General features: G+C 37.5%; 1 protein-coding gene across 1 annotated transcript in view; it reads right to left on the reverse strand.

Moving 5' to 3' along the window:
* Positions 1–19,703, reverse strand: part of CATSPERE (catsper channel auxiliary subunit epsilon) — a 177,140-nt gene that overhangs the window by 62,458 nt on the left and 94,979 nt on the right. Inside the window, exons 9-10 of the mRNA XM_044674979.1 lie at positions 15,971–16,460; positions 7,834–8,314 (exon numbers count right to left, since the gene is read on the reverse strand). Of these exons, the coding sequence (XP_044530914.1) occupies positions 7,834–8,314; positions 15,971–16,460 (971 nt within the window). The remainder of the gene's footprint in view (positions 1–7,833; positions 8,315–15,970; positions 16,461–19,703) is intronic.

Consider the following 19,703-nt stretch of genomic DNA (forward strand, 5'->3'; position numbering starts at 1 on the left):
AAGAAAAACAGTTGAAATCCTCAAAAAATCTAAGAAAGGAGACCCCAACTTCAAATTTTGCTACAAAAATATTGGCAGTTTAGGCAACAAAGAGGGACTAGGCTACCTCTAATGCAAGGCGGAAAATTGCCCTCATATTTATTTTTCAATGAGATGCAGTGAGATGAGATCAATGACTATATAACATATGGCTCTGTATGGGTATACCTTATTCAAAAGAAAAAGAATAATAAAGGTTAGTGGGGCAGTACTGTCTATTTTAAGAAGGGATACCTCACATAAGGAAACCCAAGGGGGAAATATTGGGAATATTTAAACATTCAAAGGTAAAGTAAGGAAAAACAGTAGTCATGTTGTCAGATCACTTGAACATAAAGTATTAGACGAGCAGTTTGGAAAATAAGTCATAAGCCTTGCACAAAGCCATTTTGTAGTCATGATGGGGTTTTTCAATTACTCAGATATCTCTTCGGGCTCATAGACAAAAGCAGAGAATCCACTAATTTCTTGACTATTTTATGATTCACAAGGTAGTAGAATTGAATAAAAGACATTCTATTTCTGATCTTATTCTTACTGACATGGAAGAACTGGTTACAGGAGTATTGTGTTCAGTTATGTGTATCACAGTTGAGGAAGGACACAGATAAGCTAAAGAATAAAGAATAAAGAATAAAGGACACAGATAAAGCCAGGGAAGGCGAAGACCTCTGTTATATAAGTATCAGTTAGAGAACATGGGAATATTTGGCTTAGAGAGGGGAGACATGATAGCTTTGTGTTCAAGTTTTTTAAGGGGTTTTCATTTGAAAGGAGAATCAGACTTGTGTTTTGCCCCAAAGAGCAGGAAAAATGAGAGAGGACCAAGATGATATGTAGTTAGAGTGTTATATACATTTAATAGCGTGTGATCCCAGACAAGTCACTTAACTTCTGTGCACATAGATTTCCTCATTAGTAAATTTTGGGCAATAATATATGTGTGTTTGTATGATGATGTATGTATGTAAAGTGTTTTGAGACCTTAAAGTTCTGTATAAATTCTTGCTATTATGTGCAAAAAGGAATATTTAGTTAATTATAATGAGAGCTGTCCAAATGTAGAAATCACCTGTCTTGAGAAGTCATGTATTTCTCTTTATTGGTAATCTTTAAGCAGAGGATGGAAGGCCATTTATCAGGTATGTTATAGTAGAAATTTCTTTCTTGTATGGATGGGATTAGATGGGGACTTAATGGCACTTTCTACTCTTTTAAGATCTGTGATCCTCTGAATAGGAAAAAAGACAGGAATATATTTTGGGCTGGGAATTTATTCAACTGGTAAGCTCTTTCATGATCATGATCTGAAGAAGAAATGGCAAAATAATAAAGAAATAATGAAAAAGTGAAGTGTGAATAACCGCAAGGGGTCTGAAATCTTAAGGGCAGCTAAAAGAGAGAAGAGAAAGGGGTCTGAAGCTGCATTTCTACTTAGAATCTCAGAGACAGCAAGTGGAAGCTGCTATTGATTGTATTAAGATGTGTGTTAGGAAAGGAAGAGCTTTTGGGAAAGTAGCTTCAGAGAGAAAAGAAAGGGAAAATGCATTACAATTAAAAACTTGTCCAAGAGTTTCAAGCAACAGATCTTTATACAATTAACAAGGCAGGCAAAAAGAAATTGAACAAGTCACAAATGAACTCTCAAACTCCCCCCCCACTCCCAACTCCAGAACCATATGAATTTACAATTAAACATTTAAAAGAATAATTCTAATATTACACAAACTATTTGCAACAAAAGGAAAGAAAGTGCCCTCAAAATATCTCATGATGATACATATATGATCTTGATAACTGATCCAGGGAGAGACAAAATAGGGAAATAAAAGTACAGACCACTCTCCCTAATGATGGTTGAGACAAAAAATTAAAATAAGATGTTATGAAGCAGGCTAAAGCAATAGGTTAATTAGATTATACATTACAACTAGGTTGGATGTTTACCAGAAATGCAGAGCTGATTCTATATAAGGAAGATATAATAAATCATCTTAATAGAAGTGATATTAACATGATAAAATGATTGATTATATCAATAGATACTAAAAAGGCTATTGATAAAATCAACAACTATTTCTATAAAAAATACTAGAAACCATAGAAATAAATGGACTTTTCCTTAATATAGTAAATCTTATATGTAATGAGACATGTACTGGGGAATAACCAGGGAAGTAGGCTTAAATATTAAAATGTGGGTTCAGAAGGGTGTGAGGGTGACAGGAATGACAGATGACAGGACCAAACAAGGTAGGGAGACCAGGTTTAACTACTAGGAGGTAACTGTTACTGAAGTGGCAGTTAGGCCCAACTGCCACACTGCAGTATCTAGACTAGGCCTATGGAAACCAGCAAAGTAAAGGCAAGAGTTTTATAACACTTTTAATCAGGGACAACTAAGATAAAGGATGGGAATAGGGGTAACTACACTCTTCAGACTAAGGGCAAACCCAGAGTCAGGGAAGGGACTTATCTACACTAACTGAGACTTAAGGGCCCAGAGAAAAGCTGGAATGAAGTTGGTATCCTCTCAGCAGAGTCTAGACTCACTCCAGTGGTGTTTCTGCTCCTCCAGGACCACCTGCTGTACTCTTCCAGGTGGGTAGATTCTGGGAGCTGACCTGCAACTCAGATTGGGATTAGTAGTCTCTACCAAAATCTCCCACAAGTAGGTGACAGTCTTTCCATAGGGTCACTGGTAAACTGGTGTCTCCTAGGGTCAGTTGCAGCTTGCCCCAACTACCATGGAGTCTCTCTCAGTGAGCAAGAAGACACTTCCTGCTTCTTCATTCCATTTTGGAATTCTCCAGCCCTTCCTGCTAGGTCCACATAAACTATATATAAACTAATAACTAAGTAATCCTCACAACAGACATGTCAAGGGAACACTCAGTACCGATACTAGTCGTATTTACCATCAACCTAGAAATGCTAACTATCACAATAAGAGACATAAATCAAGGAAATAAGAATAGATGAAAAGGAAAGATAACGATCACTTTTGAAGATATGATGATCTCCTTGAAAAGTCCTAAAAAATCTAAAGAGCAATTTGGAACCCAAAGGGCCATAAAACTATGTGTACTCTAGCAATATATTTGACTCAGAAATATCACTACTATGTCTGTCTCTTAAAGAGATCAAAGATAAAAGAAAATGATCTACTTATACAAAAATATTTTCAATAGCTCTTTTTGTTTGTGGCAAAGAATTGGAAACTGAAGGGATGGCCATCAACTGGGGAATGACTGAACAAGTTGTAATATATGATTTTAATGGAATATTATTGTGCCATAAGAAATGATGAACAGGATGATCATAAAAAACCATAGAAAGACATATAAAGTAATGCAAAGTGAAGAGAACATAGTATACAGTAACAGCAATAATTTCTGGTGGCCAACTGTGAAAGAATTAACTATTAACAGCAATGAAAGGGTACAGGACAATTCTGAGAGACTCATGTTGAAAAAAAGCTATCTATTACCATAGAAGGAACTGATGGGAGTCTGAATGCAGATATTTTCCCCCTTTATTAAAGTTTAATTAACTAATTAATTAAGAATATTTTTCCGTGCTTATGATTCATATTCTTTCCCTCCTCTCCTCCCACTCCTCCTCTCATAGTGAATGAGCAATTCCACTGGGTTTTAAATGTATCATTGATCAAGACCTATTTCCATATTATTAATATTTGCGATAGTCTACAACCCCAACCATATCCCCATCGAACCATGTGATCAAGCAGTTGTTTTTCTTCTGTTTTCTTCATTCTACTCTCACAGTTCTTTCTCTGGATGTGGATAGTGTTCTTTCTCATAAGTCCTTCAGAATTGTCCTAGAGCATTGAATTGCTGCTAGTAGAGAAGTTCATTACATTAGATTGTGCCACAGTGAATCTGTCTCTGTGTATAATGTTCCCCTGGTTCTGCTCCTTTTGCTCTGCATCAATTCCTGGAGGTCGTTCCAGTTCACATGGAATTCTTCCAGTTTATTATTCCTTTTAGCACAATAGTGTTCCATCACCAACAGATACTATAACTTGTTCAGCCATTGCCCAATGGAAGGGCATCACCTCATGTTCCAATTTTTTTGCTACCACAAAGAGTGTGGCTATAAATATTTTTGTACACATATTTTTCTCCATTATCTCTTTGGGTTACAAACCCAGCAGTAGTATGGCTGGATCAAAGGGCATGGGGTCATTTAAAGCCCTTTGGGCATAGTTTCAAATTGCCTTCCGCAATGGTTGGATCAGTTCATAACTCCACCAGCAATGCATTAGTGTTCCAATTTTGCCACATTCCCTCTAACATTTATTACTCTCCCCTGCTGTCATTTTAGCCAATCTGCTAGGTGTGAGGTGACACCTCAGAGTTGTCTTAGTTTGCATTTCTCCAATTATTAGAGATTTAGAACACTTTTTCATGTGCTTATGAATAGTTTTGATTTCTTTATCTGAAAAGTGCCTATTCATGTCCCTTGCCCAATTATCAATTGGGGGGTGACTTGATTTTTCATACAATTGATTTAGCACCTTGTAATTTGAGTAATTAGACCTTTGTCAGACGTTTTTGTTATAAAGATTTCCCCCTAATTTGTTGTTTCCCTTCTAATTTTGGTTGCACTGGTTTTGTTTGTACAAAACCTTTTTAATTTAATGTAATAAAAATTATTCATTTTACATTTTGTAATATTATCTTTGTGGTGGCAAAATATTGGAAAATGAGGGGATGCCCTTTGGGGACTAGCTGAACAAATTATAGTATCTGTTGGTGATGGAATACTACTGTGCTATGAGGAATAATGAACTGGAGGAATTCCATGTGAACTGGAACAACTTCCAGGAATTGTTGCAGAGTGAAAGGAGCAGAACCAGGAGAACATTGTACACAGAGACTGATACATTATGGCACAATAGAATGTAATGGACTTTTCTGCTAGTAGAACAATCCAGAGGAACTTATGAGAATGCTATTCACATCCAGAGAAAGAACTGTGGGACCAGAAACACAGAAGAAAAACATATGTGGAACTGCTTGTCAACTGTGGGAGGGGATAGGAAAGAGTGTGGGTAGTTGGGAATTATGAATCATGGAACCATGGAAAAATATTCTAAATAAAAAGAGGAAAAAATAAAAATAAAGTATACCATTAAAAAAGTAAAAGAAAAGTATCTATGTATTTTAGTGGTCTTCAATATGAGTCAGCATGTGATGTGGCAACAAAAAAAGTAATAAAATCTTGGGATGCTTTAATAGGGGCAGAGATTCTAAGATGATGGAAGATAATTCCAATGTACTTTGCCCTGTTCAGACAGACCTTAGTTTTGAGTGCCATGGCTTATTGATGAGCTAGAGATTATCAGAGGAAGGCAACAAAGATGGGGAAGGGCTTTGGGTCCATAACATATAAATTTTGATTTAAGGAACTATTTATGTTTATACTGGGGTTAGATTAAATTCAAGAGGGTCACAATAACTGTCTTTGAATGTGTTTGAAGGGTATAATGTGGAAGGAGGATTAGGCTGGTTCTTTCCGATCTCAGCAGCCTGAATCAGGAACAGTGGGTAGGAGCTGAAAAGGGACAAATTTTAGGATTGCTGACAGGAAAAAAACTTCCTAACAATAAAAATGGTCACAAAATGGTCACTTCCTCTGGATGAGGGAGATTTTTTTTCTTTTCTTTTTTTTTTAGATTTTTTTCCTTATAAGTTTTCAGGCAGATGCTTGGAAGACCAGGTATGTTTTTAGGTATGTTATAGTGGCCATCCTTTGGTTTGTGCATTGGACTAGATCACTATTAAAGGTCCTTCCAACTCTCCAACTCTGTACTTAAGACTGGATTTATTGGAGGGAAGAGGCTATTTATGTAGAAGATGAGGTTCAGCAGCATGTTGGCCCTAAAGGGAAAAATCAAAGAGGCCATGCTTTGGGATGTCAGGTGACCTTACTAGCTGGAATGGACTACAGAGGGACTGAGGGACATTTTTCCAGTAGATCTTAGCAGTTAACAATTCGATGGTGTGATTAACAAGAGAAAAAAATTGGAAGTAGATTAAAGAGGAGCAATGGCTTTAGTGGTAGAAGAAAGTTACTTCGAAGAAAGGAGCTCCAGTATCTGGTCAGAGGAGAAGCTACAGCCTAGAATGAGGTGGAAAAGCCTGGTGATAAACAGCTACAGACTGGTAGAATGGAAGAAGGCATATGATGTTATAGATGAAAAGCCCACCTGCAGATTCATTGTGAAGACTTCCAGACATAACGAGATATTCTTTGAACATGAACTCTTACCATGGGTATGGTATGTATGGATGCAGGGATGAATCTCAATTTGGGACTGCACAGGAAGACTAATGAGTTAAGGTGATGGACAGAGATAGGACCTCCAAGTCTCTGTATCCAGTAAGCAAGAATGAGCATGCGTGGGGCCTAATCTCTCACCATAGACTGATACTTGCATGTAAGGACAGTGAGAACAAAGCCCTGACAGACAATATATTTGAATGGTATAGTGGTGAGCTCCCAGAAATCTCCACATAGAAGAGGAGAATTGTGGGGGTAGGGTGAGCATGGGGAAAGAAGTGGTCAATATAGGAGAACCTAGAATCAGACTGTTAGAGCATGAGTTGGAAGGAGAAGTAGAACTCCAGACACTTGGCTTGATAATCTTGGATTTCTAAACCATAACATTTTTTTTGTCTCACCTGGGTTTCCCAGTTTGTTTCCCTTGGTAAGGACCCTGCTTTGAACTAGATCCTACTTACCCAATGCCAAATTGGGTCTTTTAAGTTATCAGTGTCAATAAGCCATTCCAGATACTGATTATTTAGAAGGAAGTCAGCTTGTCTGAGCCCCAAGACTGGAGTTAGACTTTACATAGTCAGAAGTCCCCAGTATTGTGAGAGATTTTTAGTATTTTGTCCAGTTGGGTTATGTTGGTTTCTTGGACAGGAGTAGCACAGGAAGAACATTACAAGAGTTGCCTATTTATCCTGAGATTCTTTACTTGCTTCTGGATGTCAGTTTCAGTCACACCATTATATCAGACAAATCCTATCTGATAATTGATGCCCAATTCTACACCCATTAAACTCCATAATTCTCCCCTGAGCTCTTTTTGATCAAATGATCTCTCTCCTCTAAACTTTAATGGCCCTTACCTCTACTACTCATTTTAATAATTAGATGTCAATTACATGTGTTCCCCCCTCCAAAAAATAAAGGTAGAATAATGTAAATAAATCCTGGACTTGAGATTGGGAGATAGTCTGCTTTGACACTTAATTCTTTTATTGTTTAGGCACATGACTAAACCACTATGCCTCAATTTTCTCCATCTGTAAAGTGGGGATAATAAATGCAATATTTACCTCATGGAGTTGTAAGGAGGAATAAATACTTGTTTGTAAATTTTAAATATGCTATTATTAATAGTGCATTTTATGGGTTTCATTTTCTCGATTAGACTGGGAGCTAAAGGAAGGCTGAGTCTACTTAATAGTATGTGCTAAATGAATGTGTTGATTGATGATAGAGATGTCTGATTTACAAAGGAAACAATTTGCTTGAATTTCAACTTACCATTCTCTAGCATAAGATCATACTTTGGACTTGTAATTCTATTTTTAAATAATAAAAAAATTTCAGTCTCAACTAAAACATTGGATATCACAAAATTAGTTATAATAATTACCTTGAAAAATGATGATCTCTTCATAAGAAAGTTCTTCCTATTTACATAATAGAAACATTAATTCCCACCTCCCCCACAAGATACAAATACTTAACCTATGAAAAGTTGGTGAATGGTGCTGCCCTTTGCTATATCTGATAAGTTATGCGATCCGTTATGTGTTTCCAGAAAGCCAATTTTTGAATGATTCCGGTAGCTATAGTAGACAGAATAGTCGTCCCATATTACAAAATTTGGCAATGCTGAAAACATGAATAGTGCAGAAACCTCTCTGTTGTGAGGAACAGACATTTCGAAGTCTTCTAGATCCCATCTATATGAATCTTCATTATAGGACAATAAGTACAGGGTATCATTTTCCCTTCCATAATAGATAGCTATCAGTATAGCAATTCCAGTTGGGTCTGAGGTATAAGTAACATATTTTATAGTCATGGAATCTTCCATAGAGGGCTTCAGGTGCATTAAGTTCAAGAGGTCCTGAGCTTTTGCTAGCACGTCGAATTTTAAATGAGAATATAAAACATAGATCTCTGATTTCGTCCACAATACCATTTGAGTTAATTCTAGTCCTTCCTGCAACAAAGTAAAAAACCCAATGATCATAATGATGAATTTTCAGTATTGTAATAATTATTATCTTCTAAATTTTTACTCTCTTGTAAGTTTAAAAAATTTTAAATTAAGTAATTATTATGGTCTACATTTCAAAATATTTTGGTACTCCAGAGATAAATAGTTGTGTCCTATCTCTGATACTTAGAAGCTGTGGGATCATGGGCATATGTCACAACTTTTCTGAGCTCTAATACTTCACCTACAAAATGGGGGCAATATCTTCAATAGCTGCCTTCCTCAACCATTACTGTGAGCAGCAAATAAGATGTGTGTAAAGTACTTTGTAAAACTTAAGTCTGTCAGCTAGTATTATTTTTAGTCATGCTTATAATTGGGTTTTCCTTTACTAGTCCAGATCCCAATCTCTCCATCACTTAATCTCACTGCTGATAAACCTCTGCTGAACTTTGTAGGATGAAAGCTTCACCCAGATAAGTGACAGCCTCATCAGGGACAAAATATAATGAGACAACTTCCTGATCTCAAGAGGAAGCTGATTTGTTCCTCCCTAGAGATGAGTCCACCTCCCTCACCCCACCATCATGTGACTTTCTCTTCTCCAGCCCCTTCCCCCTCCCCAACTCATTTTTTGATAAATGAAGATTGAGGTATAAGGACTGTGTGATTTCTCAGTGATTTTCTCTCTAGCTGGCTTCCCTGCAAGGCTGGGAGGAGATAGCAGCTATCCCTGGAAGTCTCAATAAATTTTTATTAAGTGGGGAAAAAGTTTGAGATCTGCCATGGCTGCAACATTGGTTTCCCTGTAGCCAAACTCTGTAGTTGGTTAAGTGACATCCCATTCATCACTCAGCTTGGCCATAATTCCTTTCTAGGTTTATAGGCCCTGAAACTAGTCTGTGATCATCTTCATTCCAAGGTGAGATTGGAATTGGGGGCAGAATTTTAAAATTAATATTTGTAAAGATTTTATGAGAGCTTGGTTTAGTTCTGAAAAACCAATCTGAGGCACAGACATAAACGAAAAGATAAAAAGTTTTAAGTATGAATTGTTCATCTGGTGCCAATCATCATGGTGAATTTGTGCGGATACCCCCAAAATCAGGTTGTCCCTGGAGAACGAAGCCCTATAAATGTTTGGAAAAACAAACAAACAGGGCAACTATAAGCATTAGAGTAGCTTGTGATAAAAGAGATGGGGAATTTTGGGGAGCTCCCCAGGGTTCAAATTCTAGTTCAGCCCTTTTGTGTTGTGACAGGCTCAGAAGGTCCCAACTTTAGCTATAACCTCATATTTTATATTTGGTATAATCTAGTGCAGTGATTCCCAAAGTGGGTGCTACTGCCCCCTGGTAGGTGCTGCAGTAATCCAGGAGGGCAGTGATGGCCACAGGTACATTTATCTTTCCTATTAATTACTATTAAAACTTAAAAAAATTAATTTCCAGGGGGCTAAATAATATTTTTTCTGGAAAGGGGGCAGTAGGCCAAAAAAGTTTGGGAACCACTGATCTAGTGTATCTGTAATTTAGTATGTGTCTTTTCTTATTGTGAAACCTGGAACAAGTAATGTAAACTGAAGTAACTACTTCAAGAGAGGCATAATTCATAATTTGACTGGGGAAAGAGCAAGGAAGGAGGAGTTGCAGAAAAGCTGTCCATTGCTGATTGACACCAATATGTGGTGTTGACATGAGCAACATCCTGCTAAGGGACTGGGAATCAGGGAACCCTGAAAACAGGGTTTTTGGTGGGATGGTCTTTCTAGGCCATGGAGAGAACTCTCTGGGCTAGAGACAACCATAGCACGTAGAGACTGGGGAATCATGGCCACTTTTCATCAGAGGCAGGTGTCCATGTAGATCAAAAGGATGGAAAAACATACTTCAGAAATAAGATCATGTATTCTAATGGAGTTGTGGATTTACTTTGGCAAATCACAAGAGAGAGGAATGGCCCAAAGGGAAAGTAGTAAAGAGCTTCTAAAATCTTTGGGAAAATATAAAGGTGGCTGCCCAGATTAGTGTATAAACATGAGAACTCTAGAGAAAAAAATCTCTGGGAGGATAGAAAAGGAGAAGTTTTTTTAGTTTTTATTTTAAAGTTTTTTTTCTCATTCAAGGAGTCAGGAAAAGTGTTTCCTCCTCTCAGGTTTATGGTGTAGGAATTCATAAAAAGAAATCTGTGGATAGATCTCAGGGAGAAGGGGAAGGGAAATCTGGTCTGTGGAGTTGGAACTTTTAATATTTTTATAACTATCTTTCAGTACAAACTGGCTTTTATTTTATGCATTAAATTTATTTTGAGAAGGGATTAATAGGCTTCATCAGATTGTTAAAGGGATCTTTAATATTAAAATGGTTAAGAACTCCTGGTATTGATTGTTAAAAGTCTTATGACCTCCAGTTATAAGCTCCCCCAGCCCAATCTCTCCCCACTCTCCATCTCTGATAATGGAGAAACGTAGAGAATAACTCAGAAGAACTATCAGAAACCTTGTGATTGATTTATGCTTATCAAATCCCTTTGCTGAGATATCAGGAGAAAGGCACTGTACTAAGTGCTTCAGAAATATTCTCATTTGATCCTCACACCCCATAAGGTAGGTGCTGCTATTATCCCCATTTTACAGTTGAGGAAAATGAGACAAACAAGAGCTACTTGCTCAGCCACACAGTTAAGTATCTGAGGCTCTATTTGTCCAGGGCTCCATCTTTTACATCAACTAGCTGCCCTTGATCAAAGCCCAGTAGGGCATCTGAGATTTTACATCATAACACGGAGAAAATTCAAATTCACAGAAGCTGGAGTCAGAAGAGACGTTAGCAGCAATCTAGCTCAAAAGAAGAGAAATCCTCATTATAATGAACCCAACCAGCTGTCTTCCAAACTCTACCTTAAGACTTCCAGTGAAGCAGAAGTCACCATTTCCCTAAAGCAGTCTATCCCACTTTTGGGCAGCTCTAATGTTTGGGAAACTTTAGCTGATATCAAGTCTAATTTTGCTTTTTATACAACTTAGATACTTAGCTCCCAGTTTTGCTCCTTGGGGTCAAACAGATAATCAGAAAAATTGTTTGGAGAAATCCAGGTTATTATTTCTCTTTTATATACTATAGCTTTACCATCCTAGCACATTGCAAGCATATTTCTTTTCTGATGTTTGACAGTCATCTTGTTAATGGTCCATTCTAGAATTTCCTTAAGAATCAAAATAAAACTCATTGGTCTGGAGTTAACAGACTTTGTTCTTTTTAAAAAACAAAAAACCAGGACATTTGCCCTTCTCTATTCCTGTGGTACCTTCCTTGTTTTACAAGATCTTTCAGGTATTATTGATAAAGACTGAGCAATTACATTTGCCAGTTCTTTTAGTGATTGGGACTACAAGGGATTTGAATTCATCAAAAGCAACTCCCTGACCAAAATATTACTTGTCAACTCCGTTACCCATTTTATGATTACGGTGATGACCAAATGAATAATACTGTAAAATTTAGCACAGTGCCTGGCACAAAGTAGGTCTGTAATAAATGTTTATTTTCTTCCTTTTTGGCCAACAGAATATTTGAGCAACTCTGGTTCTCTTGGTGATAAGTTATTATCTCATTCACTCCAAGCAACTGTACTTTCCTTGGGCAGGTTCCTCCTTTTTCTCCATATTATAAGTTTTAAAATATTCTTTTAAATTGTTATGTGGGATTTGATCTAAGTTTTGAAGGTGGATAGAGAAACTAAGTATCAGAGCTGAGATAGTATTCTGGGTATGGAGGATAATTTACAAAATGGTATGGAGAGAGGAAATGCCAATGAATCAATGTTGCTGGAATATAGAGTATGTGAAGAAAAAGTATAAGAAGGTAGGAAAAGGTCAGGTAATTATTAAGAGCTTTAAATATTGAGCAGAACAGTTTATAATTGGCCTTAGGGGTAGTAGGAAACCATTGGAATTCAATGAACCAGGGCAAGGATAACCTAGTTAAAACTATGTTTTAGACAAATCAAAGCTGAATAGAAGATGGATTGTAGCAGGGAGAGATTTGAGCAGGCAGATTAGTGAAAAGGCTGTTGTAATAGTCATTCTCCAATTAATAAATTTAGAAGATATGAAAGTCAAGTTTCAAAGAAAGAAATCTAAAATATTAATAGCTATATGAAAAAATACTTCAAATCAATGAAAATTAGAGAAATCTAATTAAAGCAACTCTGAGGTTCCACCTTATCCCCATCAAGTTAACAAAGGTATCTAAAAGGAAAATGCCAATTATTGGAGGGCCTGTGGGAAAAATAGGCATATTAGTATACCACTGTGAATTGATCCCACCATTTCTGGAAAGCAATTTAATGCTATGCCCCCAAGCCACTAAACTGTGCATCAATATTACTTCTAGGTGTATATATCCCTAGAGATAAAACGAGAAATAGAAACCATTTGTACAAAAATTATTAAAAATTAATTATTCAGTGCTTGACTTTTTGTGGCCTTACTTGGGGTTTTCTTGGCAAAGATACTAGAGTGGTTTGTGATTTCCAAAATGGAGGCAAAAGGGTTAAGCTACTTGTGCTCAGGGTCAACCCAGCTAGGCTGGATTTGAACTCAGGTCTTCCTGATTCCAGCACTCTATATACTATGCCAAATAGCTGCCTACCAACATATTTAGGAACCTTTTTTTTTTTGTGGTAGCAAAGAACTGAAAACTAAAGGGGGTGCTCATCAATTGGGGAATGGCTAAAGAGATGATGGAATATGAATGTAATGTACTGTTATTGTGCTGTTGGGGATGAAGAAGATATGACTTCAGAGAAATCTGGGATCAACTGTATGAATTGATGTGATGCAGAGTATAGTGAGCAGAACCAAGAGAACTATTTATACAATAACAACGCTATAAAGATAAAGAGCTTTGAAAGACTTAGTAACTCTGATGATGCAATGATTCCATGATTCCAGAAGATAGAGCATGAAGCATGTTAGTTGCCATCTCTTGACATATTCTGAGTAGTGGACTCAGAATACAGAATAAAATATATAAAGCAGCTATTGTTTTGTCATCCTCATAGTTCAGATGCTTATTTTTTTCCTTTTTTCTTTCCTATAAGATATAATACAGGATGAGAGAGATGGCTCTATGCTCTTTATATGCCAGAAAAAAGACTTGGCCATTTGGGGGATGGATGATGGATATAGAAAGAACTCTTATCAAGGTTGCACTCCTATTCTCAGTATTTGATCCTCTAAAGTGGTCTCTATGCTGAAGTGTTTGTAACTTTGACAAACCAAATCAGTTGTCTAGAAAATCAGAACCATTTAAATATCTGTGGTAGATCTTATCTATCACATCATTACCAAAATGCCCTGCTACATGGAGTGGGCTAATTAATTTTCCTTCAAAGGAATTGAAATCTTTTCCTTGTTGTTCAGTCATTTCAGCTACATCCAACTCTTTGTGACCCTATTTGGGGTTTTCTTGGCAAAGATATTGGAGTGGTTTGCCGTTTTATTTTTTAGTTCATTTTACTGGATGAGGAAACTGAGAAAACAGGGTTAACTGACTTGGCTAGGGTCAAACACCTAGCAACTGAGGCCAGATTTGAACTCAACTAATAACTAGTAGCTAATATTTAGAGATATTAAATGACCTCTCCCAAATTACATAGCTCATGGCTTTCAGATCTAAAAGACCAAGTCTAATAAGATGAAATTTAATTATAATAATAAATGTAAATTCTTAGTAAACTGTACATGTATAGGATGAAGGGGGGAGGATGACTAGACAATTTGTGTAAAAAGTTCTAGTGGTTTTGTGAAATTCCAAATGGAAAAAACAAAACAAAAGAAAAACAAAATATTGGCGAGAAATCTTAGCAGCATTGTGTCCAGAACAAAGGAAGTGACTGTGACATATGTGACACTATATCTAACGTTTTGTCTTTTCTTGTCAAGAAATGCCACCATGAGGCACAAAAATTACTCAGAGGAAAGAATCCCAGCATACCAAGTATAATGATGGCAGTTTATCTGCATAGGTAGCCAGGTGGCACAGTAGATAGAGTGCTGGGACTCTTCCTGAGCTCAAATCTGTCCTTAGACACCAGCTATGTGACTCTGGGCAAGTCATTTAACCCTCTTTGCCTCAGATTCCTCATCTGTAAAATGATCTGGAGAAGGAAATGGCAGACTACTCTACTATCTTTGCCAAGAAAACCCCAAATGAGGTTAGAAAGAGTCATACATGACTAAAAAATGACTGAACAGTTTATCTTCAAGGGAGGTTCATTCCAACACTTTTAGATCTACTTGACTACTGCAAAATGGTAGACTGTTTAAATAATGCTAACAGTTTAGCATCACTGCAGCCATTCCTTAAATGGCATTTAGCACACTTCCTGGCACACAGTAAGTGCTTAATAAATGTTTATTGATTATTGATTGAATAGACCATATTTAATTATTTTTCACCTCCAATTACCTACTGATGCTTCCCAGAGATATATCTATGGATCTTCTGGTTTCTCCTTTATGATCCAATCAAATCCACCTTTATTACACTGTTGTATAGAAGGCACTGGCTTGGATTGTGGATGAATGGGATTCTGACTTGATGTGGCATGTTCAATTCCAGCCCTCTGCCTTCTTGTGAAAGCTTTAAAGAAGGACAAGAACTTGCAATGGAGACCTGGAGACAAGTGACCCAGGAAAGCCAAGTTTGAATACAGGCTTTGCCACCTAGTCACTCTGTGTCCTTGAGCAATTGACTTAATTGCCCTAGGGTGAATTACTTCATCTGCAAAAATGAGTTCTGCGAAGGGCCTTTTATCATTTTTATGTCTTGGACCCTTTGGTCTGTTGAAGCCTATGGCCTCTTTCTCTGGGGTTTTATGCCTACATTCATAATTGAAGGAAATGTTACATTTCAGGTATAGAGGTTAATAAAAATAAAAGTGAATTTTAAAAATTCATCCAAATGATTATTTCTTAAATCTCCTTATTTCTGTCATAGTAGCAACTCTAAAACAGAAGGGTAAGAGCTAGGCCAGGGGCATAAAACTAGGAAGAGTCTAAGACCAGATTTGAACCCAGGTCCTCCTGACTCTAGGCCTGGCACTCTGTCCACTATGTCACCTAGCTGCCTCTTATCCATCCAAATTTATGGACCTCCTTCTGGAATCCCCATGGATCCTTGGTCAAGAATTCCTCTTTAGTCTTAGTGATCACTATTTTTAACACCAATGCTGTGAGGTTCCAATACTGTGTGTAGGTTAAATGTATTTAATTGATGGGTTTAAAGAGGAAGAAGCAGGGCACATATAATGGCCAGAAAGCTGGCACTGAGCTTAATAAGACCTGGTATCAATCAAGTCTCATCTCTGACCCATACTGACTATGTGACTTAGGTAAAATTATTTAATTTCTCAGAGATCTAGGCTCCCCAGAAAAGATGCTGACCTGAATAGACAGATCTTCCTTACCATGTGTTCTCTGTGCCAGGGAAATCAAAAGTCCAATCTTCATCTCTTTCCCTAAACTCATTTTGTCACATTTTAAAGCCTCTATTTCCCATGTTACTCATATTTAGGAAATGTAAAGCAACAATAACTTAAAAACCCTTCAAGGATAAAGAATTTTAAAAAGAACAACAAAAAATTTGGACTAACCCTTGCTTTATAGTCAGGCCAACACCAGGTTCTTGTTCCTATTCCGAGTATATCCTTAGGAATGCCAAAAGACTGGTCGAGTTCAGAAAAGAAGTCGTCTTTCCTCAAGTAAATTTTTCCTTTTATTAAAAATATTAGTCCTTCTTCCACTATAGTAACCTTATCTACTAGATGATAATCTCCTCTAGGCATGTAGCCTTTGGGGGCTCTGACCCTCTGTGAAGTATTGAAAGAATCTGTTGTAAAAAGAGTTTCCCAAAATGAAACTGCCGCGATAGTTGCAGGAAAGCATGGAGGCCAGTCATAATGGATATGTTCTGGATCATCAGTCCCAAGTGGTTCCCAGTCAGGATTGTCAATCAAAACCAGCTTTGCATAAGACAGTAAAAATGTATAGTCTGCAATAAAGCAATCTTGGAAAGCCACTGAATTCCCTTTGATTGTCATAAAAAGGTTCTGGCTTATATGTGGTATCAGTATTTCCCAGACCCTAAGAGAGAAAAATAAAGCCATAATTACTGGCCAGAATAAAAATATTCCTCTACACCTCCCCGTTGCACCCCCCTTTCTCTCCAATCTTACACAGACTAATCAATATAAACATCTTTTTATAACAAAAGTATGAATTAAAAAAAAAGAATTGATTTGCAGGGTAATTCCTTTAATGTCCGCTTTTATTTTTCCTTTATCTCAGCTGTTATGAGTAAGATTAGATTAGTTGGTTATTAGGTATTGATTATATATTGAATAGGAAGTACCTAGCAGGAAGGAGATGGAGCTGGGAATTCCAGGTTGGAATGAAGGAGGAGGAAGTCTGTCTGTGCTCTGTGTGTGGACTCCATTAGTGGTGGGCAAAACTGTTGCCAGCCTGGGAGACCTCAGAGCAAAGGACACCCTGCTTCCTGTTTTCCCCTGGGATCCTGTGTGGTGTGGCATCTAGTAAAGGACAAGATCAACAGAGCCAAGAGAAGAGGTGTAGTTTGAGTTCTGGTGGACAGTGCTTCAAGCAAAACCCTTACTACTTGGTTCCTGAGACAACTTTAGCTCCTGGCATCCAGAGATCATCAGTGGATTGCAGTGAGAATCCCAAAGCCACAAAAAAAAACAAAACAAAACAAAACAAAAAAAAAAAAAAACCCTAGCTGTACTCAAGCCTGGCAGGTTCCAGGTTTGAGGCAGAAATCCAGAGACTCCATTTATAGCTCTTTGGACCCTGTTAGTTTAGATCACTTAGATAAGAGTAGAATAAGTCCTCCCATTGCCCTGTGGTTTTATCCTTTAGATTTTTAGTATAGAAATCCTTTCCCACCTTTTAGTCTAACATAATTAAAGCTGTTAAGTCCCCTTTACCTTGTTAGCCTGTTACTATACTCTGGTCTAGTGGAAGCTGGGTGACAGTTAAGATCAGTAAAACTCTGGTCTCTTCACCCTGGTCCAATCTCTCATAAATCCTACAGTGTGTTCCCACAAACCATTTAGTTTATTGTAATATCCCTGGTGACCCCATTACCTTACTTATATTTTCCTACACAGCCAACCCCTAATTCCCATTTATTTGTATCAGAGGGAAAACAATAGTCTCAAGGCTGAGAAGACCTATAGACTGCAGACCAAAGAGACCCCAGTAATTTGTTGAAAGAGAAATCCCTAAAATGTCTCTCGAGTAGTATAGCTTGGCCAACAAAGAAACAAAGATTTTTTTAAACATCTTACAAAGTCTTTAGATAGAGGCACTGCCCTTTGCAACTAGAAAATGTAGATTAAAAAAGAGGCAACATGGTTGGATGTTTCTTCCCTAATTTACTGTTCACTGTGTTTCAAAAGAGTGTGAAGGTTCTTGTTTTGGAGAGGAAAAGTCTGTCATGTCCACGGCTCTGAGGACAGACAAAATTTTTTTTAATGTAAAACAGCTAAAGTTTTTCTCTAGTGTGATGTTCAAGTATATGAGGACTTCATTTTCCAAAAAAGCTGAAGTCTCTGAACAGATGCCAGGAACAATTCTCTTTTTAAAATCTTTATTCTGGGGGAATGGAGGGAGAAGGGAGCAGCTGGGTGGATCAGTGAATTGAGAGCCAGGCCCAGAGGCAGGTGGTCCTGGGTTCAAATTTGACCTCAGACACTTCCTAGCTGTGTGATCACGGGCAAGTCACTTAACCCCTCATTACTTAGCCCTTACCACTCTTCTGCCTTGGAACTAATATACAGTATTGATTCTAAGATGGAAGGTAAGGGTTTAAGAAAAATCTCTATTATGAATACAAACATTCCCCCCCCAAATGTATTTTTATACACAAAAAGAGGATATTCTATGAAATTGTGACTTTGTTTCATATCTATGTTTTTTTAAAAGTATATGTTATACATAGACAGCTACTAAAGGAAATCCCAAGACACCATACTTCATTTGATACTCTACTTTTTGACTGTTTTCCCCCACAGCCTTTTGTAAAGGTAAGCAATCTTTCTTCCCTGGCCCTATCCTTCAACAGAGTAGTTCTGAGTCCAGAAATGACCATCAAATCAAATCTACTTTTGTGCCATGATAAGATATGTTGATTGATATTGCTATGGCTTCATTCATCATTCCTATAACTTTCTGGACCAATATTCCACTCCCCTTTATGCGCTGTCCTTCCCTTTAGATCAGGGGTTGGCAACGTATGGCTCTCGAGCCATATCTGGCTCTTTTGAGGGCCAGATATGGCTCTTTCTGCAGGAGCCATAAAGTCAATTCTTTTTCAGGCGCTGTTACAGGAGTGCACTGTGAGCACTGCACGGCTCTGAAGAAATTACATTTTAAAAAATGTGGCGTTTATGACTCTCACAGCCAAAAAGGTTGCCGACCCCTGCTTTAGGGTATAAGCTCATTGAGAGCAGGAACTGTCTTTGATTTTGTATCTGTATCCTCAGCACTTAGCACAGTGATTGGCATAAAGTTAATGCTTAATAAAAATCCCTCATTCATTCATTCACTGGTCGGGAGGGGCAGAATTTGAAGGGGTAGTAGGGAGGGTACAGGGTGATGATGGCAAAGGATGCCCAGGTTTCATTATGAAGTGGAAAACATCCACTATGCAGGTGAGGGCCAGAAGTTTTATAGCAATGTAACTGTCTTCCAACCTCTGATATCATGGGCATCAAAACACTGGCCAACACACTATCAGTGATGTAGTAAGGAAATTTCCATGTAATTGAGGGAGAAGCAAGTAGGAGGAAGAAACAAGTCCAAGGAAGAAGCAACCAGTAAGACTGAACTCATTTTTTCCCCACTATATATAGTTTGCATATATATATATATATGTGTATATATTTAAAATTAAGTTTTTCTAAGCTTTTTTTCACCAACTTCAGATCATTCTAAACTTTAGTGTGCCTGTGTTTATGGAGGGAATGCTCTCTTGCAAACCTTAGTATAGTATTTTATCAAATACCTTTATTATTAAAGTAATTTTTTCTGACTTGCTAAAGGAAAAAGAAACCTGTTGGTAGGAGCTTATAAGCTATTGTTTTGAGTATTTGTACATTATGTGATATGGCATGTGTCTAGGTGCTATGTTGTATACTTTGTCACGTGTAAATACTTTTTGCAAGAAGCCATTTTGGACCAGGATAGTTGCCAGTTACTGAGTTGGAATACAGAATGCAGGGGTGCCAGGAGATGGCACAAGACCAAAAAGTCGGTTGAGATGTGCCTATAAAAGGAGACTTTGAGCTTCAGGGTTTCAATCTTAAG

This window comes from Gracilinanus agilis, chromosome 4, assembly GCF_016433145.1.
Source record: "Gracilinanus agilis isolate LMUSP501 chromosome 4, AgileGrace, whole genome shotgun sequence".
Taxonomy (NCBI): Eukaryota; Metazoa; Chordata; class Mammalia; order Didelphimorphia; family Didelphidae; genus Gracilinanus; species Gracilinanus agilis.